The sequence below is a fragment of the Bubalus bubalis genome, chromosome 8, assembly GCF_019923935.1.
Source record: "Bubalus bubalis isolate 160015118507 breed Murrah chromosome 8, NDDB_SH_1, whole genome shotgun sequence".
NCBI lineage: Eukaryota > Metazoa > Chordata > Mammalia > Artiodactyla > Bovidae > Bubalus > Bubalus bubalis.
Genome location: NC_059164.1, coordinates 32,848,729 through 32,874,272, shown reverse-complemented (window position 1 = coordinate 32,874,272; position 25,544 = coordinate 32,848,729). Strand labels below are relative to the sequence as shown.

The following is a 25,544-nucleotide window of genomic DNA, read 5'->3' as shown; positions in this document are numbered from 1 at the left end:
CTGAACCCAAGTCTCATGTCTCCTGCATTGGCAGGCGAGTTCTTTACCACTAGTGCAACCTGGAAAGTTCTAAAGTAGTGAGAAACAGCAGTTAAATACCAAAAAACTTAATCACTATCTGTAAACTAAGTATAGTAGATAGCCTCTTAGGTACCTAAGTCTCCTGATATACTCAATTTGATTGACAGTGTTGAATATTACTGCTAGAATTTAGTAGTTATTTACTTCATTTGATGATTTTTGTCATCTTTAACATTACATGGTTTAAGTAATATGTAAGTCTTCTTCAGGAAATTTTGCACCATAAGGCATTAAGTATTTACCCAAAGACAGTAATTAATCATGAAATGTTTATTCCTGAGATTCACAGAGTGGGCTTTGCTATATATATTTAGACTCACTTTGGGAAATGGTGATTTTATTCTTTCAACAAACTAGTTAATGTAAGAGAAAGTTATCTCAGGAGATTTTTCTACATTTCTTAAAAGTATTGTATGTATCAAGATCTTTTGATAGCGCTCCATATTGTCCTTGATAAGTAACTCCTATATTAAATCTTACAGAATTGTGATCCTCAGAATATAAGAGGCCTTGGATATTGTCTGACTAGTCTGTTTAAGTTCTCAGCTTTATAAAGTTCTCTTAACCTTTAAAAGAAAAATCTAAAGTATATGACACATAAATGCCGGGTTATAAACCTTTTCTTGTTTGTTCTAGTGATATCTAGCTTTTGCCTATGGTTTGTTTTTTGTTTTTTGTTTTTTTAAGAAAACCACTTTAATAAATACACCACCAGGTATACAAATAGTAGGTAACAATAGGCACGGCTTTTCTCCTCATTGTGCCTTGATTCTTCATTGACAGCTTCTCTCTTTTCTAAGTGAGATGTTTCATTTCCTCTTGAAAATAGAAATCCAGTTTCTGCCTACTCAAGAAACAGTCAATCTTTGTTAGGGTCCTATCTCCAGAAAGTGACATAGCTTAGTAGTTGATCCAGGCCAGAGACCCAACTGGGTTGAGTGGTCACTAGGCCTATGCTGCTGCTGCTGCTGCTAAGTCGCTTCAGTCGTGTCCGACTCTGTGCGACCCCATAGACGGCAGCCCACCAGGCTCCCCCATCCCTGGGATTCTCCAGGCAAGAACACTGGAGTGGGTCTAGGCCTATGACTCTCCTCTTATCCTGGTCTGCATATAACAGGCTCACCTCACCTGATACGGTAGCACTGTTGCTGTATCTTCCTCACTTATACCATAGCTCTCTCTAGCCCACAGCCAAGTCTTTTAAAAACAGCTTTGTTCCTGCAGAATTTTCTAGATTAGATATGTCCTTAATTGCTGATAGCTGCATAAATACACTGAAAGCCACTGAATTGTATACTTTAAAGGGTGAATTTTATGATGTGACTTGTATCTTAATAAAGCTTATTTAACTATATTTCTCAATACAGGCTATTTTATTGCAATAATAATAAAATTAGTACCATATGGTTCTTGGAAAAGAAGATACCGATAGGAGGGTAGGTATCAGCTCTAAATACCTACCCTCCTAAATGTAAAAATAAAGTTGTCAGTAAACAATACGCAGACTACAGTTTTGCAATAACATCTTTTGAATTAGCCTGTTAATCTTTTAGATTGATCAACAGGTTACATTACAGATGACCATGTATTAATATTTAGGCAGCAAACTACCTGTGAGAACATAAGTAATCATGACACTCGATCCCAGCATTTCCATTATTTTATATATGAGCTGTGTTATACATAGTAGTAGCAGTAGTAGTTTAGTCGCTAAGTCATGTCCAACTCTTGCAGCTGCATGGACTACAGCCCTCCAGGTTCCTCTGTCAGTGGGATTCTCCAGGCAAGAATACTGGAGTGGGTTGCCATTTCCTTCTCCATGTTTTATACATAAAAATATTCAAATGGCTTTTTTTCTTGTTGAAGATAATTTTGTTTTCATGCTGCCTTAAAAGCAAGAAAATGTTTGTCTTTTTATGAATTCAGTGTAGTTTTATTATATCTAAAACAAATGAATTTCATGTTACTGGAAATTCATTTGTTTTAGATACAGCAGAGTTTTATAATGCTTAGCATTACAAAAATGAATCAGGTTGGGTGTAAAATCAAGCTGCCACTTTTTTTTTTTTTTTTTTTTTTTTTTTGCCTTTTGAAGATTCTACAGAATGAGCAACTAGATGAAATATCTCCCTTGGGTAATGAGGAGGTTTCAGCAGTTAGCCAAGCATGGTTTACAACTAAAGAAGATAAGGATTCTCTAACTAACAAAGGTAAGATACACTGAATTTCAGTGGCCAGTGGCAAAAGTGAGTGTCAAAAAGAGCTTGTAGTCATAAGGATCCTAATTTGGGCCTTCATAATTATGGTTGAGTAGTTACAGTAATTTGAACCTAATTGAATTAAATTTGGCTCTGAATGGGACTGGGGAACCAATATTCATTTTACAGTTATTGATCACTTGTCCCATATGAAGTAGGTTATAAACAAATGCAGTGTTACTGTTTAAGTCAATACAGTTACTGCTTATGGGAGAAGGAAGTCAAACCTTTTCAAAGTTCTACTACTAACTTTGATCTGATAAGTTGTTTAGAGGTTTAAAGTAAGTGTTTATAGTGCTACCGCACTTGTAAGGATTACTAGGAAGCTACTTCAGGAAAGTGGGGGTTGTGTATATGCCACTCTGAAGTAAGGAAAGGAAACAAAAAATAAGTAAATAGATTGTTTTCAACCCTGGTACAGTAACTACTCATTAAGAATGAATTACTCACTCGGTATTCCAATGTTATGTTTACCTTGTCCTAGAATCTTTTATATGTGTTTTTTTCCCCATAAAACTTATTTTTCACTGCAGAAATTTTTCAGAAAGTTTTGAGTGTGTTTTGGCTTTCACACTTTCTATAAGTCCTATCCTCCTGAAAGGGTAAGAGATGTAATTAAGAGGAAGTATTTTTTATGACTCTTTTACTTACTACCCCTGTTTACTAGGGTCATTTGTATTCTTTCTTAAAAACCAGGGGTCACAGAAGCAACTTTACATAGGGATTTTTCAGATTTCAGATGAATAAGACATTAAATTAGCTACATTCTTTTCTTCTCAAGAATAACATTATCAATAGCATTACTTGTTTTCTTTTAAAGGACATAAATGGAAGCAGGGGATGTGGTCCAAGGAAGAAATTGATATTTTGATGAACAATATTGAACGCTATTTGAAGGTATCTTATGGCATATTTTTTGTTTCACGAATTTTTTGATTGCCAGTTGCAAAAATACTAAAGTAGCACTTTTCAGTAATTATGTAATGGATAATTGGCTAACATCTTGTATCTTAATAATTTCAGTTGTATTATAGTATATTTATACATTTTGAATTCTCAGTTTAAAATAGCTTTATTGCTTTAGGTAACACCCCAAAGTTAAGACAGAATTTTAATAGCCTCTCAGAATCTTAAAGCCCTATCTTTTCAAGCAGCCTATAAATTAGAATTTAAGTTTATGCTGTGTAAAGCCTAAGAGATGTGTTTTCTTTGAATTTATGACATTGCACTAGTCCTTTCCCTTAAAAAATATTAGTTCTTTTTCATATTCAGGCTTATATCCTGTTTCATATTCAGGCTTAGTCATCCTCTTCATTAAAAGACTGATGAAAACAATTTTTAAAGCACTAGAGATAGAAATTGCCTTAATATATAGTGTTGGCCTTTCAAATGCCAACAGTCCATGTGGTAATTCTGAAAACATGTGAAGAATGATACAAGGCTTTGTTTGCACCATGTGAGGGATAACATATTGTGAATTACTCATGAGAACAGAGAAGGAGAAGCTTATTCTCAGGGTTAGGACAGGTACAGAAAATATTTACAAGAGTAAGGATTTGAGCTGAGTTTCAAAGAAAGGGGTAAGACTTAGGAGTAGAGTAGGGCAGAGTACATCATGAGAAACGCTGGGCTGGAGGAAGCACAAGCTGGAATCAGGATTGCCGGGAGAAATATCAATAACCTCAGATATACAGATGACACCACCCTTAGAGCAGAAAGTGAAGAAGAAAAGTGAATAAGTGATGAAAGTGAAAGAGGAAAGTGAAAAAGTTGGCTTAAAGCTCAACATTCAGAAAACAAGATCATGGCATCTGATCCCATCACTTCATGGCAAATAGATGGGGCAACAGTGGTAGACTTTATTTTGGGGGGCTCCAGAATCACTGCAGATGGTGACTGCAGCCATGAAATTAAAAGACGCTTGCTCCTTGGAAGGAAAGTTATGGCCGACCTAGACAGCATATTAAAAAGCAGAGACATTACTTTGCCAACAAAGGTCCATCTTTGTCAAGGCTGTGGTTTTTCCAGTAGTCATGTATGGATGTGAGAGTTGGACTAAAAAGAAAGCTGAGTGCTAAAGAATTGATACTTTTCAACTGTGGTGTTAGAGAAGACTCTTGAGAGTCCCCTGGACTGCAAGAAGATCCAACCAGTCCATCCTAAAGGAGATCAGTCCTGAGTATTCATTGGTAGGACTGATGTTGAAGGTGAAACTCCAATACTTTGGCCACCTGATGCAAAGAGCTGATTCATTGGAAAAGACCTTGATGCTGGGAGGAATTGAGGGCAGGAGGAGAAGGGGACGACAGAGGATGAGATGGCTGGATGGCATCACCGACTCAATGGACATGAGTTTGAGTACAAACTCCGGGAGTTGGTGATAGACAGGGAGGCCTGGTGTGCTGCAGTCCATGGGGTCGCAAAGAGTCGGACATGACTGTGGGACTGAACTGAACTGAGGGCTGGAGGGAACATTATGAATTAATGATGTGTGTTGAGGATTTAGAGTTCAAACCCAGAGTACATTAACATAACCCCTTTAACCTGAACCGAAGACAGTTGGCTGCTAGAACTTGAGCTTTGAAGTTTAATTATTCTCCTATTGTTTGATAGTTTATGTGTAATTTTTCACTATTTTAAATACATTGCTGCCTAGTACATCCACATTCTTAAGCTTAATTTTAAGCTACACTCCTTCCAAACTACACTTTATAAATTATAAAGAGAAAAAACTTTACTTCTTTATTAGGAAAGGAAGATCCTTCCCACCAAGCTAATTAATTGTTTTAAGAGAAACAGAAATTCATTGACTATTGAAATATATCCAAAAGTGTATTAAAAGTTGTCCACTGATCACACACACTTTAGTTAAAATTGGGGAAATGCTACAAGTTTAGTAACCAGTTGGTTAAAAAAACAAACAAACACACACTGAATTTGGGAAATTAAGAAGCTGATTTCTTATGTAAGAAATCAGAGTAGATGATTTCCAAGGACTCTTCCAACTTGATGGTTAAAGGGCAGCTTTATGATTAAGACCTTTTAGATGACCATTTCATTTGACCAGGTTGTGAGTAGTAAAAACTTTAAACTACAGTAGTTGAAATAGAATTGGCAAAGAAAAGACAGATAAGCAAGTAGTCTTCTGAGGAAGCCTGGTGACTGAATATTGGCTAAGAAAGCAAATGAGGAGATGGAATAATTTAAGAGTTTTTTTAATTTTAATTGAGGATGTTTATGAGGAGGATGATAGAATTGTCAGAAGTAAGAAATGTCCAAAAAAGATACACTGATCTTGGGAAGAGATAATTTGTTTGATTTTGATTTTTGACTATGATTTTTTATTATGTGGTGCTCTTGCAAGAACATTATGGAGCTGTTTTTAAAGCAATTAATTAGATGTCATATATCCATATTTTGGGTAAAAAGATAAGATACTGTCACAAGGCACTGAGAAAAAGAAAAGTCTTTTCATCTCTCTGTACTATCATCCTGCAACACAGTGCCTTACATCTAGGTACTTGTAAATATTTAGGTTTACTCGTTTCCAGACTTGAAATTGAATAAAAGAATTTTGAAAAAGATTCTAAAATTTAGCAACTTTTTACTGTAAAGTTTAATACAGTCAAAAGAGTATACATAATGCATTTCAGTGTAATTTTACATGTTTTAAAATTTACATCAGTAGGTTTATTCTCTGGGTATTCTGTAACTGGCTTCTTTTGTTCAGTATTGTGATTTTTGAGATTCATCCCCTATTGGGTTTTTTTTTTTAATTGAAACCTGTGTTTCATCATGTGAATATATAAGTTATCCATGGTCATTTGGGTTCTTTTTAGTTTTTTGCTGTTAATTTGTATAATTCTGGTGGGTGTAAAAGGTATTTAATGGGTTTAAATTGTGTTTGTCTGATTATGTATTGTTATATGCTTGTTGGCCATTTGTGTTTCCTCTGAAATTCCTATTTGTGTCTTTTATCAGTTTTTTCTGTGGGGTTGTTCATCTTTATAATTTTCTTGATGTCTTATCGTATACTGGATACTAATGTTTTTTTGGTTGTGTTACAGATATCTTGTCCCAAGTTAGTGGCCTGTCTTTTCATTCTCTCTAGGTATCATTTGATGAAAAAATATTAATTTCAGTGTCAAAATTATCATCTTTTTACTTTTGTGCTTTTGTGTGCTTTTTTAAAAAATCCTCCTGTGTTTCAGGGGCATAAAGATATTCTCAGATAGTTTTGCCTTTCATGTTGTTTTTTTTTTACTGTGGTTATGAGATAGCGTTTCAGTGTTACTGGGTTGTGGTTGTTTTTGCTTTCTTTTTGTATGGATGACACTTGTTCCAGCATTATTAGGGAATGTCTGTCCTTTCCCAGTCTACAATACCCATTCTGTCTTAACTCAAACGTACACAGATGTGTTTCTAGCTTTTCTAATTTGTTCCTAGGTTCTGTTGGATACCTACACCAGCACAGCACTGTCTCAGAAGCCTCAGTATCTATCTGATGAGGCAGGTCTCTTCATCAGTGTCTTGGCTGTTCTTGGCCGTTTGCTCTCCCATTATAAATTTAGATTCAGCTTGCAAAGAATGAAAAACTGTTGCAATTTTTATTGGGATTACATTGAATCTGTATCAGTTTGAAAGGAATTAACACTTTTTTAGTATTCTGACTTCATATTGAAGAACATTTTATAGCTCTCTGTATTAGTTGGGCTTCCCTGATAGCTCAGTTGGTAAAGAATCCACCGGCAATGCAGGAGACCCCAGTTTGATTCCTGGGTCGGGAAGATCCACTGGAGAAGGGATAGGCTATTCAGCTGGTAGAGAATCTGCTTGCAGTACAGGAGACCTGGGTTCGATCCCTGAGTTGGGAAGATCCCCTTTAGAAGAGAAAGGCTACTATGCACTCCAATATTCTGGCCTGGAGAATTCAGTCCATGGGGTCACAAAGAGTCAGACACAACATTGAATCTGAATCAGTTTGAAAGGAAGTAACATCTTTTTAATATTCTGACTTCCTACTGAAGAGCATTTTATAGCTCTTTGTTTTAGTTAGTCCCTCTTTAATTTCACTTAATAGTTTTATGTTTCCTTCATAAAGGAATTGCATAATTTACTAAGATTTAGTTCTAATTTTGATGCTATTATTAGTGAACAGTTTTAAAGATTTTTATCAGCTTTGTCTAGAAATACAAATGACTTTGTTAATTTTGTAACCAGCATTCTTGCAAGTATTCTTAAATAATTTTTTCATAGATTTTTGGGTTTCTACATGTATAACATCTGTAAATGATTCTTTTCTAATCTTTATGCTTTTTGTAAAAGTGGGGTGTAGTCGGTGTACAATATTATATAAGTTTCAGGTATACATAGCGATTTACAATATTTAAGGGTTATACTCCATTTATGATTATTACAGTCTTTATGCTTTTTGAATGTTGGATTTTATGATTGCTCTTTCCATATGTGTTGAGATTTTACTTCTTTCCCTGTAAGTCTACTTGTGTAATTAATTACTACTTTTTGTGACATTAATACAAACTCATTCCTAGAGGAAGCTTACTTTTTGCATTGAGTATTAACCTTTTTATATATTACTGGGTTCAGTGTGCTAAAAGATTTTGAGGATTCAGGTGTATATTTTGATGATTGAACTTGGCCTGAAAAATCTTTTCTGAAATTCTCCTTGTCTGGTTTTGCTTTTAAGATTATGCCAGTCTAATAAAATGAGTCTAATAAAACAACTATCCTTTTTATATTTAGGATAGTTTAAAATCAGAATTATGTTTCTCCTAATTGTATAGTAGGATTTACTTGTGAAGTCATCTTGGCCTACTGTTTTCATTGTGGGAAAATTATTAATAACTGGTTAAATTTTCTTCATGATCTGTGCTTATTAGATTTTCTTTCTCTTCCTGAGTCAGTTGGTAAGTTGACTTTTTCTAGAAATTTATAAATTCTATGTAAGTTTTCAGATTTATTGCCATAAAATTTTCATGAGGTTCAATCTCTAGACTCTAGGCTCTTTTTTTAAGGTTTGTTGTTAAGTTTATCTTTTTTTGTCTTTTATTTAGTCTTGTGCATCTTTTCAAAGAAACAGTTTTTAGCATTGCTTATCTTTTCTTTTGATTATATTAATTTTGTTCTTAAGACTTCTTCCTTTTCTACTTTATTTAGATATAATTTTTTATAATTTTAAAAGTGGTTTGCAGGACTTTATTGAATTATATACAACTTATTTTTGGAATATTTAAGTATCATTATTTATTTGACTTAATAAATTAGCAATGTTATTTTTCTAAATGCCATTGGTTTTAACATTAAAAAATCTTTTAAAAAGCATAGTATATCCATATGTATTTTATCAGAAATCCCTAAATCAAAGAAATGTACCCATTTAGGCACGCGGAATAAAAGATGCTACAGAAATCATCTTTGAGATGTCAAAAGACGAAAGAAAAGATTTCTACAGGACTATAGCATGGGGTCTGAACCGGCCTTTGTTTGCAGTTTATAGAAGAGTGCTTCGCATGTACGATGACAGAAACCATGTTGGAAAGTATGAAAACTTGTAATACTGCATGTTTTCATGTAACTTGGATGGGAAATATTTAAGGAACTATCATTTTTTAACTAAAATTATGATCAAAGCCTAATTGGAGACAGTTACAAATTACTGTTGAGTGATGTTAGTATTTTTATTCTCCAAGTACATGTTGTAAATATGGTGAAATCCCATTACAGTAAGAATGTAATTTCTCTTTTAGAAAGTAGAATCTGAAATACCTTATATAGGTTTGATTTGAGACTTAGCTCAGTTAATATTAAGACATCAAAATCTGCTTTTGAGTAAACTAGTGTTAAAATAGTATAAAAGTAGTGAAAGATTTAGGAGATGTAAAAAAAACTCTTAAATTAATTGGTAGTGTTTTTCCTATTCATTTTTATAGTATAACATTTCCTAGGGCGGTCGGTGACTTTTTTTTTAATAAAAGCAGAACAGAAAATAACTAAATTTCTGGATATAATGCATGGATTTCTGTCATAGATAATATCCAGAGGAAGCCTTCGTATCTTCAATGCAACGATAATAATGGTGTTATTGACATATTTTAAATTTCTCATTGGGAATTTTAGATGGTAGTAGTGTGGCGTATTAGATACTGCTTTTAAAAAGAACATTGCATTGGTTATGTTGAGTACTTCCTACTAAAAAAAAGTCTTGACTTTGGAGCAAGAATATATCAGTTGTCCATGCGTGGGTAGAGAAAGAAAACTTGAATTTTTTCAGTGACTTGTAAGAGTTGACCATAGATTTTCTTTTTAGCTCCAGTTTACCATGTCATCATCTTTCAGAATAGCCATGGTATTAGAGTACCTGAATCTAACTTGAAATAACACAAGTGTTAGGCAGCATAGGAGAAAATACATTTTAAATGTTAAATTTTCCTAGAGAAAATTGTTACAGTGCTAACTTTTATTAATAGCTTAAAATATGTTTTTTTTAACGAAAAAAAGCATGAATTTTTATTAATCTACTTAGAAATTGATTACTTTAAAAATATTATGAATATGCCAAGTGATCAACATTTGGCTCCCTAAGTGAAATTCTGATTTATATTAAGGGCTTTTAGCATTCTTTAATTGATCTTTTAAAAATTTCTTTAAATTTCTAGATATACACCTGAAGAAATTGAAAAGCTCAAGGAGTAAGTTTGACTTTTTTTTTTTCCCCCATTAATTCTGATAGTTGAGTTTCAATTTTATTTTTTAAATATTTTGTGTTTTCTAAAATTTTACTTTGAAAATGTCAAGTGATTATTGGTAGACTGGCATAACTTAATCCTGCTGTTAAGCAAAGTTGACCATATAAAGACCTTATCAAATCTATAGAGTAGCCATGTCCATAAATTCAGTCTTCTCTTGTTCTCCTTAGACCACTGATTGTGTCCTTAGACCACTAATAGTGGTTACAAAAGAGACTAGATGGCCATTCTTGGTAACCTGAAGACTAAATTTGGGGAACTTACATAACCAGGACCAACACCAAGGTTGTGCTAATGGCTTAGTTTGGAATGATTTAGAGCTGGCAGATCTTTCACTGACTATCTGGACTGACTACTTTATACAGTCTTATTTTTTAGGACACATAATTTGGGGACCATAAAGTATGGGTTAACTGACTGTGTTGATCATGAAAGGAAAAAAAAAATGCTGATCCAGTTTATGATAATAAGAACTTATGAAATTTTTCAGGTGTCTGAGAAGAGCTTGTTAGGAGTACTCAAAGGGGAAAAATCTGGGGATTGCCTGGGATATTGTGTCAGTAACCTGAGGGGAAATTTGGTCTTTTTTGAACACATATCCAAGTTACTTATTTCTTCTCTGACCCAGGAAAAAGGCAATTGCTGCCTGTTTTTTTTCACCCACAGACAACTGTGGACCCCAAAAAAGGCCACACTTTCAAACTTTGGCTCTCAAAGTATTGCTGCCCACCACTTCCAAACCAGTCAAATGGGAAGAAGAAGAATGAAGAATAAATGATGAAATTAAAAGGGAGGAAACAGTTGAACCAAATGCTGATTGGCAGACTCTTGTTTTAGGCTCCGGATAAAGCATGGCAATGACTGGGCAACAATAGGGGCGGCGCTAGGAAGGAGTGCCTCTTCCGTCAAAGATCGGTGCCGACTGATGAAGGACACTTGCAACACAGGTACTGTGAGCGCCGCTGTTCTTTTGTCACCATTCAGCCCTCCTGCCCCTTCACATACTCCTTCTCTTCTATTGTGGAAAGAGCTTTACTACTCATTAAAGTTTAGACTTTTTCTTCTAGTGCCCTTTCTTTTCAACTAGACCCAACTAATCCTTTATTTTTGAGCTTTGTGTAGTAAGGTGATATTTTCATAGGGACACATCTCAGCTTCAGAGGTTTTATTTAGGTCTAGCATTGTTTCCGTTTTGTAGCAATTCAAAACTGCTCCAGGTAGGAAAAGTATTTTTGTCCTATACAGGTACTTTTAAAGCATATGTGCAGGAAGTCATTTTAAGTCCATCTGACTCTCGAACTGATGTTGGCAACAGCTTAATCCTGCTGTTAAGCAAAGTTGACCATATAAAGACCTTATCAAATCCATAGAGTAGCCATGTCCATAAATTCAGTCTTCTCTTGTTCTCCTTAGACCACTGATTGTGTCCTTAGACCACTAATAGGGGTTACAAAAGAGACTAGATGGCCATTGTTGGTAACCTGAAGACTAAATTTAGCAACAGATACCCAATTCATGTATACAAATAACTGATTGCTGATACTGTTAAACCTAACCCTTTGTGACCAACAGTAGTAGTATTTAGGCTCTCACCAACTCTCACTTATCTCTCTGAACCTGTTTCCTCTGTAAAATGATGAAGGTAGAATAAATGATCTTATAGTTCCCTTTTTAGCCCTCAAATTATCTGAAGGATCCACAGCCTGTGCTCAGTCTTTGAATTAGAAATAAGTTCAGTTCTCAAGCTAGGCTTGAGCTTCCAGGGAATATATTTTTGACCTCGCCCCCTAAAGTGGAATCAGGAATGTTTCCTGCTTAACCACTCCACCAGCACTGTTACCTCTAAGGCAGTGAAAACATAAATTTCACCAACTCTTATTGTGTAGTGAATGAAGCAGAAATGGGAGCTTTAGGTTTACAGTGGAACCCCAGAGGTTCATGTAAGACATTGAGCATAGAAGCCTTTTTATGAGCATAATGGAAAAACATTATGGCATTCCCTGATTGCCAGCCTGAAGGAATGCTGTGCCTGTTACCTTTCCTTGTTATTATTTATTGTTTTGGATCAGGAATTTTGTCTTTTGACCACACCATGAGACAACAGTCTGAGTTTCCCCTTACTTTTTTGCCATGCTAAAATAGGAGAGCAGGAACTTTGTCTTGAATCTCTGGTATCCAGAACTGTGCTTAGCAGTTGAATGAATGAATCCCAGAAAGGCAAGCACATAGCCTTTTTGAAATTTGCAGCTGCTAGTAAGTTCAGTTCAGTTCAGTCGCTCAGTCGTGTCTGACTCTTTGCGACCCCATGAATTGCAGCACGCCAGGCCTCCCTGTCCATCACCAACTCCCGGAGTTCACCCAGACTCACGTCCATCGAGTCAGTGATGCCATCCAGCCATCTCATCCTCTGTCGTCCCCTTCTCCTCCTGTCCCCAATCCCTCCCAGCATCAGAGTCTTCCAATGAGTCAACTCTTTGCATGAGGTGGCCAAAGTACTGGAGTTTCAGCTTACGCATCATTCCTTCCAAAGAAATCCCAGGGCTGATCTCCTTCAGAATGGACTGGTTGGATCTCCTTGCAGTCCAAGGGACTCTCAAGCGTCTTCTCCAACACCACAATTCAAAAGCATCAATTCTTCAGCATTCAGTCTTCTTCACAGTCCAACTTTCACATCCATACATGACCACAGGAAAAACCATAGCCTTGACTAGACGAACCTTTGTTGGCAAAGTAATGTCTCTGCTTTTGAATATGCTATCTAGTAGTAAGAAAAGAGAAACAGTGGAAGACATTTTTTAAAGTTTCTCCCTTTTATTTTTTTGCCCTGTTTTTCTGCTTAAGCTTTTTTAAAGAAAAAGACCAAAGGGAACATGTGATATTGTTAGTGGGTTTATGGATTCACAAAAACTGAAATAGAAATATGTGTGAATACCAGTCTCAGACTTCTGTTTTATCACAGCAGCTTGGAGTTGGGAAAGGAAATGGTATAAATCAGGTTTTTGTTTTTATTGAAATGGGTGGGAAGCCATAGGTGGTGTTCTACTTGTCCATCCTCATTCATTCCTGTAAGTAAAGGTCTCTGTTGAGCTTACTACTTCACTTCCACACAGCAGGGAATCTTTGGTGGGACAAGAAAAAAGTATGAGTTTCTTTGTCCATCAAGCCATCAATGGAATACTTCCCAGTTAGGACTCAGTATAACTTGAGAGAATATAATTCTTTCTAGCTATGTTTTAGATAGTTTTTCTTTCCTTAAAGAGTCAGTTGGTGCTTTCTATTAGGATTCTGTATTTTCATTTGTAGTACTAAGAACCTTTGTTGTTTAGTCGCCAAGCCATATCCAGCTCTTAGTGACCCCATGAACTGTAGCCTGCTAGTCTTCTCTGTCCCTGGGATTTCCCAGGCAAGAATACTGGAGTGGGTTGCCATTTTGTACTCTAGGGGATATTTCCGACCCAGGGATCAACCCCGCATCTCCTGTGTTGCAGGAAGACTCTTTACCACTGAGCCACCTGGAAGGCCACTAAGGACCTTACTGGGCTAATAACTGTATTAGTAGTTACATACAGGTTTTCCGTATGTCATTCAGAAATAATTCTGACAACTACTGCATACTTCCGATCAGTCCTTTGAAATACAGTGCTGAGTCTGATTTGCAAAATAAGAAAAAGGTAGCAGTGGCCATCTGGATGCTGTCCTTCTTTCAGGGAAGTGGACAGAAGAAGAAGAAAAGAGACTTGCAGAGGTGGTGCATGAATTGACAAGCACTGAGCCAGGTGACATAGTCACACAGGGTGTGTCTTGGGCAGCTGTGGCAGAACGAGTGGGTACTCGCTCAGAAAAGCAGTGTCGTTCTAAATGGCTCAACTACCTGAACTGGAAGCAGAGTGGAGGTACTGAGTGGACCAAGGAAGATGAAATCAATCTCATCCTCAGGTTTGTGCCCTAAATCTTCTCATGACAAAAGCTGCAGAACTGCTGTGGCTGTCTAGATTAACTGTCCTCTTTTGGTTTCCATAGATGCCTGATATCGGGAAAGCATCTTTTCCATGGAGAGCCACTGTTTAAAATCCTAACTATTTCATATCGAGCTCTTCTTTGTTTTGCGTTTGTTCCTCTTTTAGTGGATTTAGTGCTCGTGCACGGTACCATATTGAAGGCGTGGAGACTGAAGTCCTCTCTCTGTCCGCAGATCAGGTGTGGCACAGACCGCGGCAGTGCAGCTTCCCACTGTGCCCCCCCCCCCGTGCCTCAGTCCTGGCCAAAAGGGGCCATGTTGAGGGTAAGAGGGCTGTCAGTCTCCATGCCCTTCAATCTTTGGCTACTGTGCGAATAAGATAGCCCACATTAGTTATCTCCCACCTTCAAATTGGACCAAATTAGACACTTCCATTTCATACATATCCAAAGATAGCTTTTAGGTAATAATTCTAAGCTTATTGTTTTAAATTAGTTGGTTTAAGACTCAGTGTCCAAAAATACCAGCTAGAATTTTTGTGGCTACTCCCAACTGAAAATCAAAATCCTGACAGTTAACTAGAAAACATATAGACCATTAAAACCCCAAATTTAGCTGTAGTATTTTGTGTTAATTGTGGGGTTTGGGGTTGCTGCTCAAGCACTGTTTTATCTTTTTATCATTTTCTTTTGAGTTTTATTTTTAATATAGCTTTTCCCCAGCTAGTCATCTTTATAAATAGTTCTTTTCTGAAAGCGAAAGTTGCTCAGTTGTGTCCAACTCTTTGCGACCCCATAGAATTTTGCAGGCCAGAATACTGGAGTGGGTAGCCGTTCCCTTCGGGATCTTCCCAATCCAGGGATCAAACACAGGTCTCCCACATTGCAGGATGATTTTTTACTTCAGCCTAAGCCATCAGGGAAACCCAAGCCACCTGGAATGTGTAGCCTATCCCTTCTCCAGCAGATCTTCCCGACCCAGGAATTAAACCGGGTTCTCCTGCATTGCAGGCAGATTCTTTACCAGTTGAGCTATGAGGGAAGCCCCATTCTTTTCTAAGTAATTTTATTTTACAAGTGGAAGAGCTCAGATCTAGAAAATAGCATTATATAACACACTACAAAACATTATAGAACACTATACAACTAAACCTGTCCTTATTCTGTTCTAACCTTTAGCTCTTCCCTTTCCTTCACAGTTCTGGTTCTGACCATATTTATGGTTCAGCACATTGGTAGCACCATTAATGAAAGGCTGTCACTGTGCTGCGTCTTAGCTCTTAGCTCAGGAAGCAGGCCTGCACGCCCGCAGTCCATCCTTTCCTGTACCTAACATCTCAGTGACACACCCTGCCGTTCCCTTTATTGCCGGTGCCATCACCTGTAGTCAGAGGAGGATTCTTGTGGAGAAACAAACATCTAACAGATGCTTATTTTGTAACCTGTAGGATAGCAGAGCTTGATGTAGCTGATGAAAATGACATAAACTGGGATCTGTTAGCGGAGGGATGGAGCAGTGTCCGTTCACCACAGTGGCTTCGAAGTAAATGGTGGACCATCAAAAGGCAAATTGCAAACCATAAGGATGTTTCTTTCCCAGGTAATGTATTATTTGCTCCTTAAGTCCTTACCTTATCTTAAGTACTCAAGGAATTAGCAGTTAGAAGTTCTTTGCCTCGGCTGAAGAGAGATGAATCATGGTAGATTTTACTTCAACCTCTGTCCTGTTTCTTTGGGTAACAAACTTTCCTTGAGCAGAGTTAATATGATTTGTAATTCTCAAAGCACCAAGGATGGAATTACACATATTTACACACATTCTTCTCACATAAACTGTGAAGAGGAAATAAATTTCACATGTGTTTTCACTGCATACAAAGATGTAAGAAATTACATTTAAATCAACTTTTATGAATTGAGTAATTTCTAATTAACTGCATTATTTAGAGAAATTCTATGGAGATTTATTTTGTAGAACAAAGGCTGGTGAGTTTCTAATTTCATTTATTGTATAAATCTAGAGATCTTAGGTTTGCTTAAAAGTGAAGTTTAGCTTACTTTTCCATTTCACTGTCTGCTCTGTACTTAAGCACTGAACCAGGTAGTACTGTCTTCGATTTAGGTAATCAAATTCACTCTCACTGATATAGTGTTCCAGCTTCATTTTTGCAAAGGAAAATTAAATGCTGAGGAATTTGGCTTGATGAAAATGTGATTTTTTTTTCCCTAAATACCCAGTTACAAATTTATTTTGCATTTTAAAAAGTGTAGTATAACCAGGAGAGTGAAGGAATACTAATGTAACAGGAACCCAGCATCACCTGGGATGACTGATGTAGTTTATCATGATTAGTAGAGGAGCTGGCTTTACAGGAGCTCAGGTTGTTTGCATACTGCTGTTGGGAAAAGCTCAGCTGCCACTCTGGGGTTGTAAGTTAGATGACAGCCTGCAGTGGCTAAAACAGTCAAGTGCCATTTGAGTCAGGGCAGGGGGTAGGTACACGATTCATTACTGAATAAAAATAAGCTAGTTAGTTTTCTTCCCAAATAAGAATTTTATCAAGAAGCCCTAAGACATAGAAAATGTTGTATTTCCATGTTCCTTACAATGGCTATTAATGTGGCTTTGATGGCAGAACAATATTCGGTTGTGAATTTTTTAAAAAATCTGTTTTGATAACGTTTCCAAAAATTTCCAGACAGGTTGTGGTTTTTAAATATTTTTATTATTATTTTGGTAGGATGTCATCCTATATACAATTATTTATTCCAAATACTTTCCCTCCTTACCCCCCACCTCCCTTGCTGCTTAGATGGTGGTCTGTCGGAGAATCAATGTTCTTTTTGTCTACCCATCTCCCTTCAGTCTTGATAAAAGGTCTTAAACAGTTACATGAAAATCAAAAAAACAACCCAACGCTTTTGGAGAATAAATCAGGACCTGGAGTTCCAAACAGTAATTCCAATTCCAGTGTACAGCATGTTCAGATCAGAGTTGCCCGCTTGGAAGACAATGGTGCCATCTCTCCAAGCCCCATGACAGCCCTACAGATTCCCGTCCAGATCACCCACGTCTGTAAGTAACCTCAGGACTCCTTGCTATTTGACCTGTGCGATTTAGTGAATGGCTCTGACACCTTTCAGTCTTCTAGAATTTTGACAGAAATTTATCCAAGTTGACGAATTAAAGGAGATCTAAGGCATTTTATGTTTATTAGCTTGATAAATATTTGCAAAGGATGAATGTGTAACACGAAAGACTGATAACCAACTGCCCAGCCATTATAAACCATTTTAAATCATCTTACTTTCTAGATGTTATAAAGAATTAATGGTTAATAGAAAACTACTTAAAATACTGTCAGTAAAGTAGTGCTCAAAATTCTCCAAGCCAGGCTTCAGCAATACGTGAAGCGTGAACTTCCAAATGTTAAAGCTGGTTTTAGAAAAGGCAGAGGAACCACAGAGACCAAATTGCCAACATCCGCTGGATCATGGAAAAAGCAAGACAGTTCCAGAAAAACATCTATTCCTGCTTTATTGACTATGCCAAAGCCTTTGTGTGGATCACAGTAAACTCTGGAAAATTCTTCAAGAGATGGGAATACCAGACCACCTGACCTGCCTCTTGAGAAACCTGTATGCAGGTCAAGAAGCAACAGTTAGAACTGGACGTGGGCTGGGCACGCAGTGGACGGTCTGAAACGTAAAGCACAGCTTTCACTGGGGCTTCGCAGCTCCGGAGCCCAGGATGGGTTCCTCACGACCCTCCTCCACCGCAACCAAAACTAAGGCACCAGATGACTTAGTGGCTCCTCCACTGGAGAAGGAAATGGCAACCCACTCCAGTGTTCTTGCCTGGAGAATCCCAGGGATGGGGGAGCCTGGTGGGCTGCTGTCTATGGGGTCGCACAGAGTCGGACACGACTGAAGTGACTTAGCAGTAGCAGTTGTGAAGAAACCACACATCTATTATGGACGTTTGGAAGAGAAGGAGAGGGAGCATCTGGCCAAAGGAGAATCTGGGCTTTTGGGAAAAAAAGGACTCAAAGCAGGAAACATTAACATAACCTCTGGAGAAGTATTTGAAATTGAAGAGCACATCAGTGAGAGACAGGCTAAAGTGTTAGCAGAGTTTGAGAGAAGGAAGCGAGCCCGGCAAATCAACGTTTCCACAGATGACTCAGAGGTCAAGGCTTGCCTTAGAGCTTTGGGGGAACCCATCACACTCTTTGGAGAAGGTCCTGCTGAAAGAAGAAAAAGGTTAAGAAATATCCTCTCAGTGGTCAGTACCAATGCCTTAAAAAAGACCAAAAAAGATGATGAGAAATCAAAGAAGTTCAAAGAAGAGTATCAGCAGACCTGGTACCATGAAGGACCAAACAGCCTGAAGGTTGCTAGACTGTGGATTGCTAATTATTCACTGCCCAGGGCAATGAAATGCTTAAAAGAGGCCCATCTTCATAAAGAGATTCCTGAGACAACTAGAACCTCCCAGATGCAAGAGCTGCACAAATCTCTCTGATCTTTGAATAATTTCTGTGGTCAGATTGGGGATGATCGGCCTATCTCCTACTGTCACTTTAGTCCCATTCCAAAATGCTGACCACAGCTTGTTTGAGTGGGCTTTGCGAGCTCTGGTCTGTTCCCAATTGCAACCTCCTTAACAGTCTTCGAGGCCATAACACAAACGTGGGAGCGATCGTATTCCATCCCAAATCCACGGTCTCCTTGGACCAAAAAGACATCAATCTGGCCTCTTGTGCTGCTCACGGTTCTGTGAAGCCGTGGAGCCTTGACAGTGATGAACGGTGGCAGATATTGAAGGCCACACAATGCATGTGGCCCATGTAATGTGGCATCCATCAGGATGTTTCTTAGGTACCACCTGCTATGACCCATCATGGCGCTTATGCGATTTGGAAGCTCAAGAGGAGATCCTGCATTAGGAGGGCCACAGCATGGGTGTGTATGACATTGCCTTCCATCAAGATGGCTCTTTGGCTGGCACTGGGAGACTGGATGCATTTGGCCAAGTTTGGGACCTGCGCACAGGACGTATCATGTTCCTAGAAGGTCACCTGAAGGAAGTCTATGGAATAAGTTTCTCCCCCAATGGCTACCACATTGCAGCTGGCAGTGGCGACACCTGCAAAGTGTGGGGCCTTCGACAGAGACGTTGTGTCTATACCAGTCCTGCCCATCAGAACTCAGTGACAGGTGTCAAGTTTGAGCCTATCCATGGCAATTTCTTGCTCACTGGTGCCTATGATAACACAGCCAAGGTCTGGACTCACCCAGGCTGGTCCCCTCTGAAGACTCTGGCTGGCCACAAAGGCAAAGTGACGGGCCTAGACATTTCTTCTGCTGGGCAGCTCATAGCCACTTGCTCCTATGACAGGACCTTCAAGCTCTGGATGGCTGAACAGGCAGGACCATGGAAGGAAGGACTCAAGCCTCACTCTCCCTTTAGAGCCATTTTCAAAAGAAAGGAACTGATATGTTTTGTTCTGTCATGTATTCTGCCAATTACCATGTGTATAGATCCTCAAAAGAATTGAATTTCTGGCTCAGCTCCCACTTCAGGCAAGCAGCCCAATCCCTGGGTGTTGGTCAACCCCTTCCATGGTTGAAAAATTTTATTTTTCATCTTCAAGCCCCTCCATGAACTTTATAGACATTGTTTTTATTAATCTTTTGTTTGAATGCTCTCTTGCTTCCCTCAAAGCACTCAGGATTTTTACATCTTGAAACCTGGCTTTCCATTACATGGTACGTGTTTCAGAACTCCATGTGACCCAGAGAGCAAGATGGCCGTGCTCTATGCAGGAAGCCCTCAAGTAGAGAAGCACATCTCACTGTGCGCTAGCTGAACAGTACCTGACAGAGCGAGAGCCCTGAGAACAGAAGGCGAAGACGTGGACCACAGCTGTGTCCTGGGTGACGCAGTAGACGTTTTACCTCATCCTGTTGAGTTCACTTGGAATGCTAACTGCATCTGGAAGTTCAGAACTGAGCATCTGCCTCTTCAGAAAATGTCTTCCATTTTTGCTTTGAAGTCTGGCATCCTTTGTGTTACCCCAAAGCTAGGCCATTGTGTCAAGATTCAATGAAATTTTTAGAAAGCAAAAAAAAAAAAGAACTGGATGTAGAACAACAGACTGATTCCAAATAGGAAAAGGAGTACGTCAAGGCTATATATGGTCACCCTGCTTATTTAACTTACATGCAGTACATCATGAGAAACACTGGGCTGGAAGAAGCACAAGCTGGAATCAAGATTGCCGGGAGAAATATTAATAGCCTCAGATATGCAGATGACACCACCCTTATGGCAGAAAGTGAAGAGGAACTCAAAAGCCTCTTGATGAAAGTAAAAGAGGAGAGTGAAAAAGTTGGCCTAAAGCTCAACATTCAGAAAACTAAGATCATGGCATCTGGTCCCATCACTTCATGGGAAATAGATGGGGAAACAGGGGAAACCATGTCAGACTTTATTTTGGGGGCTCCAAAATCACTGCAGATGGTGACTGCAGCCATGAAATTAAAAGATGCTTACTCCTTGGAAGGAAAGTTATGACCAACCCAGATAGCATATTGAAAAGCAGAGACATTACTTTGCCAGCAAAGGTTTGTCTAGTCAAGGGGATGGTTTTTCCAGTGGTCATGTATGCATGTGAGAGTTGGACTGTGCAGAAAGCTGAGCGCCAAAGAATTGATGCTTTTGAACTGTGGTGTTGGAGAAGACTCTTGAGAGTCCCTTGGACTGCAAGGAGGTCCAACCAGTCTATCCTCAAGGAGATCAGTCCTGGGTGTTCATTGGAAGGACTGATGCTAAAGCTGAAACTCCAATACTTTGGCCACCTCACGCAAAGAGTTGACTCATTGGAAAAGACCCTGATGCTGGAAGGGATTGGGGGCAGGAGAAGGGGACAACAAAGGATGAGATGGCTGGATGGCATCACCGATTCAATGGACATGAGTTTGAGTGAATTCCGGGAGTTGGTGATGGACAGGGAGGCCTGGCGTGCTGCGATTCATGGGGTCGCAAGGAGTCGGACATGACTGAGCAACTGAACTGAACTGAACTGAAGCAAGGACATAGAGTCTCTACGATGGCACATCATTTGTAGTAATTCTCCAGAAGACATACAAATGAGGAATGGATTTGAGGTAAAATGTAGAAGAAATGGGTTTTGGTGAGGTCAAAAAAGATTCTCTTAAGGGAGTAAAGACCCAGTTTCCTACAGGGATTGTTTTGTTTACCTCTCTGGTGTCAACAGAGAGGCTTCCCTGGTGGCTCAGCTGGTGAAGAATCTGCCTGCGATGCGGGAGACCTGGGTTTGATTCCTGGGTTGGGAAGATCCCCTGGAGAAGGGAATGGCTACCCACTCCAGTACTCTGGCCTGGAGAATTCGATGGACCAAGGAGCCTGGCAGGCTACAGTCATGGGGTCACAAAGGGTAGGACACAACTGACTTTCAACTTTCTCTTTTCCTTAGCCTCTGACATCTTCTTGTGCTTAATGAGATGAGAACCCAGTGAGTTATAGGGAGAGAAATTTATTTTCTAAGATCTAAGCCAAGTTGATCTACCTTTCTTTCTATTATAGAGGGACAGAAAATGAAAGAATGAGGATAAAAATCTCAGAACCATATTATTTTTTCATTTTTATCCCCCTTTTTCCCCCTACACAATGTTATTTGCCTATGGAAAGGCCATTGCTAAGAGTTTTTCAATCACTGGGTGTTATTCTCAGTCTGGGGATTATTGGCATTTTGAGTGGGACAGTTCTCTGTTGGCAGGATGTCCTCCTTCCTACACACTGCAAGATGTGTAGGGTCCCCTGACGTCAGCCATAAAATGCCAACAGTGCTTTCCAGTCAGTATGACATACAGGCAACTTACATGTTTTCATATGTACTCTATGGTCCCATTTGAGAATCTCTGGACCACTTAATTGGCATTAATTAACACTGTATTTCTGGGAATTCCATGGCAAGATGTTTAAATTAATTATGTTTATTAAAGTTCTAATTTAAATGTGCATATTAGCTTTAGCTTTCTACCAGTATAGTAAAACATGAAGAATTTATTTCCTTTAACCCTGCTTGTTTTGTTTTATTTTATAGTCTTGAGAATTGCAAAGCAACTGAAATTACTAATCCACCATAAATATGAGAGATTCTGTTGGCTAAAAATTATTTATGCATAGAGAAAGTTATAATTTTCCTTGGCTACTAGGTTGATAATACTTAGCGGGAAAATAGCAAACATTTTATAAATGGTGCCTTAATATTCATTTCACAGCATACTTTTTCAAGTATTAGAATAATTTTATTTCATCCAGTAAGAAATACGGGTAAGAGTTTTACAAGACACCCATTATTCTTGGCATTTGAGCTAAAATCTCATGATTGTTTCTTTCTTTATTAGAGGTCAGGGATGCAGACTATTTAGGGCCAGAACAGTACATATATGTTAGGCTTTGCAGGCCAAGGCCAGATAGATCTCTATGGAATTTTCTATTTTTGTTTTTACACAATCCTCTAAAAATGTAAAAACCATTCTTAGCCTTGAGCCACATTTGTCCACAGCCATAATTTGCTTACCTTTGATTTAGGTTATTTATCTGAAATCAAATTATTCTAAGTATGATCTTAAAAATCCATGAACTAGTAAGAAAACAAATTAAGTGCATTTCTCTTAAACTGAGAAGTATTATAGTCAGAATGTAATAAACAATAAATGTTATACATTAGAAGTCAATTTCAAATCATTTTCCACATGGATGTACCTACAAGTGGGACTCAAAGCACCAAAAGAGCTCACATTTCTTCTAGCTTGCTGTAGTTCTGTATAACCTTGCAGACACGATCTAGTCTGAGCTTCAGTTGACACACCTGTCTGATCTCTAAAGTGCTGTTCATTCGCCCAGTACAGTCATCTGAAACAATACTGTATGTATTTCATGTTTTTGATCCTTACAACTACTGTATGAGATAAAGAGGGCAAGTAAAGTCTCTGAACATTAGTTTGGATTAAAGTAATTTACTTGCCTGGATTTACACTGCCAGAAGTGATGTCACTAGAACTAAACCTAGTGTTCTCGGACATGTCTATATTCCGGACATCTATACCATCTTACCAAAAGATACAGGAACACTTAGCATTTTATCAAGTTCCTGTATCTTTGCAGGTTAGCCTTAGTGTACTCCTCTTTCTTACGAACATTAGAAATATCTTATGATCTGTGCCAGGGTTAGCAAATTTTGTCTCTGTCATAGCTGCTTAACTGCCCTTGTAGTGCAAAAGCAACTACAGAAAATACATAACCAAGTGGGCCTGACTGTGCTCCTGTAACACTTCATCTATGAACACTGGTAGTGCGCTGGATCTGGCCGTGAGCCATGGTTTGCTGACCCTTACCTGTGCCATCCCAGAGAGATCCATTAGATTTCTTATCTCTTAGTAAATGATTGTGGGTTTCCAGGCCAATTATTTGATATGAAATTGCCCTCCTAATTAATTGAATATACTAAGGAAATTGAAATTTAAAAAGTGTTTTATTGTCCTTGTTCTTACCACAGCTTCAGCGGACTCCGCTGCTGCTACTGTTGACTCGGAAACAATAACACTAAACAGTGGAACACTACAGACATTTGAGATTCTTCCCGTGAGTAACTACTTTAAAAAGCCATATGATGTATAAGATCAGTTGGTATCGGTTTTAGAAATATTACATAAGCAAATGAAATATAAAAATTAACCTGATTGTCAATAAGTGTAACTATATCCATGATTTTGGAAGCCAGATGGTTAGAAGACAACATAAATCAGACTTCTACTTTTTATAATTAATTTTAGTCTTTCTTTTTCAATCTGATATAAACTAATAACATCTTTTCCTTATATAGATGAAAATGACAATACTAACATGTAGGGTACATGCTACATATTTTTATCGAGTTATAAACAAGTTCATATTGGTTGAGGAAAAGTTTATGGAATGAATTATTTTACAGAGTAACACTGCACTAGCCATTGAGGATACAGGATTTAAAAGTCCTGGTCATAAATGATGTAGCCTCTTAGGCAAAGAATCTTGCAGTCCCTTAAAAGGTTAAACATATAGTTACCATATGACCCACCAATTCTAATCCCAGGTATACCTAAGAGAAATGAAAACATTATGTCCATGTACATGAATGTTCATAACTAAAAAGTAGAAATAATCCAAATGTCCATCCACTGATAAATGGGTAAATAAAATGTGCTATAGACATACAGATGATTATTTGGCAGTAAAAAATATGCTACCATAAGGATGAACCTTGAACCTTATGCAAAGTGAAAGAAATGGGACACAAAATATATAGTTCAGGGCTCCCATTTGATACGTCAAAACTAGGCAAACCTGTAGAGACAGAACATAGATTAGATGTTAACTATGCTAAGAGATGGGATATGTGTGCTAATTTAAATGTAATTTCTTTGTGGGGGGGATGAAAATTTAAAAATAGCCCCAGTTCTTTGCCTGATTTCTAAAATAGGTAAACCCAAAATTATTGGCTCCGTTTTCGTGAAGAAAATATTTTATTTAAATTATGTCAAGATTTCTTTGCTGTGAAAAATATAAGGAGTATTAGTGCATGAGTTTATTTATATCCTATACACAGCCAAATCTCATAATGGCCCACAGAGCAAAAGATTCTCTTTCGGAACTTCTACTAGGCTGCTTGCTTAATCTAAGCCTCGGTTTCCTAATTCAGCGGTCTCCAAAATAGAGTTGTAAAAGAAAGCCATTTGTCACAGGTACAAAACAGAAATTTGTTTTACCTTTTTTTGCCACCTTCCCCCTGGCCAAATAAATAATGTATACACATATATTTGAGGTACGTGTTCAGGTTTTAACTTACGAGGTCACATTCAAAGATTTAGAGACTTCTATCCTAATTTATTAATAAAGCATAATAGTGCCTCAGCTCTGAAAATGTATAAGCATTAAATGTATTTAAGTATATTAAAATATGCATATATGATATACATGTACATATAAAGTATTTACTATACCACCTGATGATATATGATGAATAAATACAACCTTTAGAAAAAGTCAGCTTTCACTTTTATGAAGAGGGAGAGAGAGAAGTAAGTTAATCCCCTGTGTGTGCCAGGCACCATCACAATCATTTCTAATCCTCAACAAACCTTTCTGTGAGCAGTAGTTATTATCCCTGCTTTCGTGTTTAAGAAACCTAGATTCAGTGAGTCAGGAGCCGGTAGAGCTGCTGTGAAGGAAGTCCACAAGACTGCGTCAGACTAGAGACCAGGATTTAGGACCTTCGCCTCCAGCTCGAGGTGCACATGCTCTTCCTTCAGAGTTTAGGGTAAACCAAACTCACATTACTGTGGAGAAGCTTATGGTTGTGAAACGTGTGTTGCTGTTTGGTAGTTTTGTTACACTTCCATAAAACATCTC

The 25,544-nt window shown here is 38.0% G+C and overlaps 1 protein-coding gene and 1 pseudogene across 8 annotated transcripts in view; both read left to right on the top strand.

Moving 5' to 3' along the window:
* Positions 1 to 25,544, top strand: part of DMTF1 (cyclin D binding myb like transcription factor 1) — a 49,712-nt gene that overhangs the window by 20,685 nt on the left and 3,483 nt on the right. For 6 of the 8 annotated variants that reach the window (XM_006049537.3, XM_006049535.3, XM_044946564.1 and 3 more), the window contains 9 exons: positions 2,177 to 2,291; positions 3,160 to 3,236; positions 8,741 to 8,898; positions 10,016 to 10,048; positions 10,943 to 11,052; positions 13,813 to 14,041; positions 15,511 to 15,662; positions 16,929 to 17,138; positions 23,653 to 23,738. In XM_006049537.3, the coding sequence (XP_006049599.2) occupies positions 2,177 to 2,291; positions 3,160 to 3,236; positions 8,741 to 8,898; positions 10,016 to 10,048; positions 10,943 to 11,052; positions 13,813 to 14,041; positions 15,511 to 15,662; positions 16,929 to 17,138; positions 23,653 to 23,738 (1,170 nt within the window). The remainder of the gene's footprint in view (positions 1 to 2,176; positions 2,292 to 3,159; positions 3,237 to 8,740; positions 8,899 to 10,015; positions 10,049 to 10,942; positions 11,053 to 13,812; positions 14,042 to 15,510; positions 15,663 to 16,928; positions 17,139 to 23,652; positions 23,739 to 25,544) is intronic. The other 2 variants (XM_044946566.1, XM_044946565.1) reach the window with 2 other exon arrangements.
* LOC102392802 lies at positions 17,996 to 20,305 on the top strand (annotated as a pseudogene).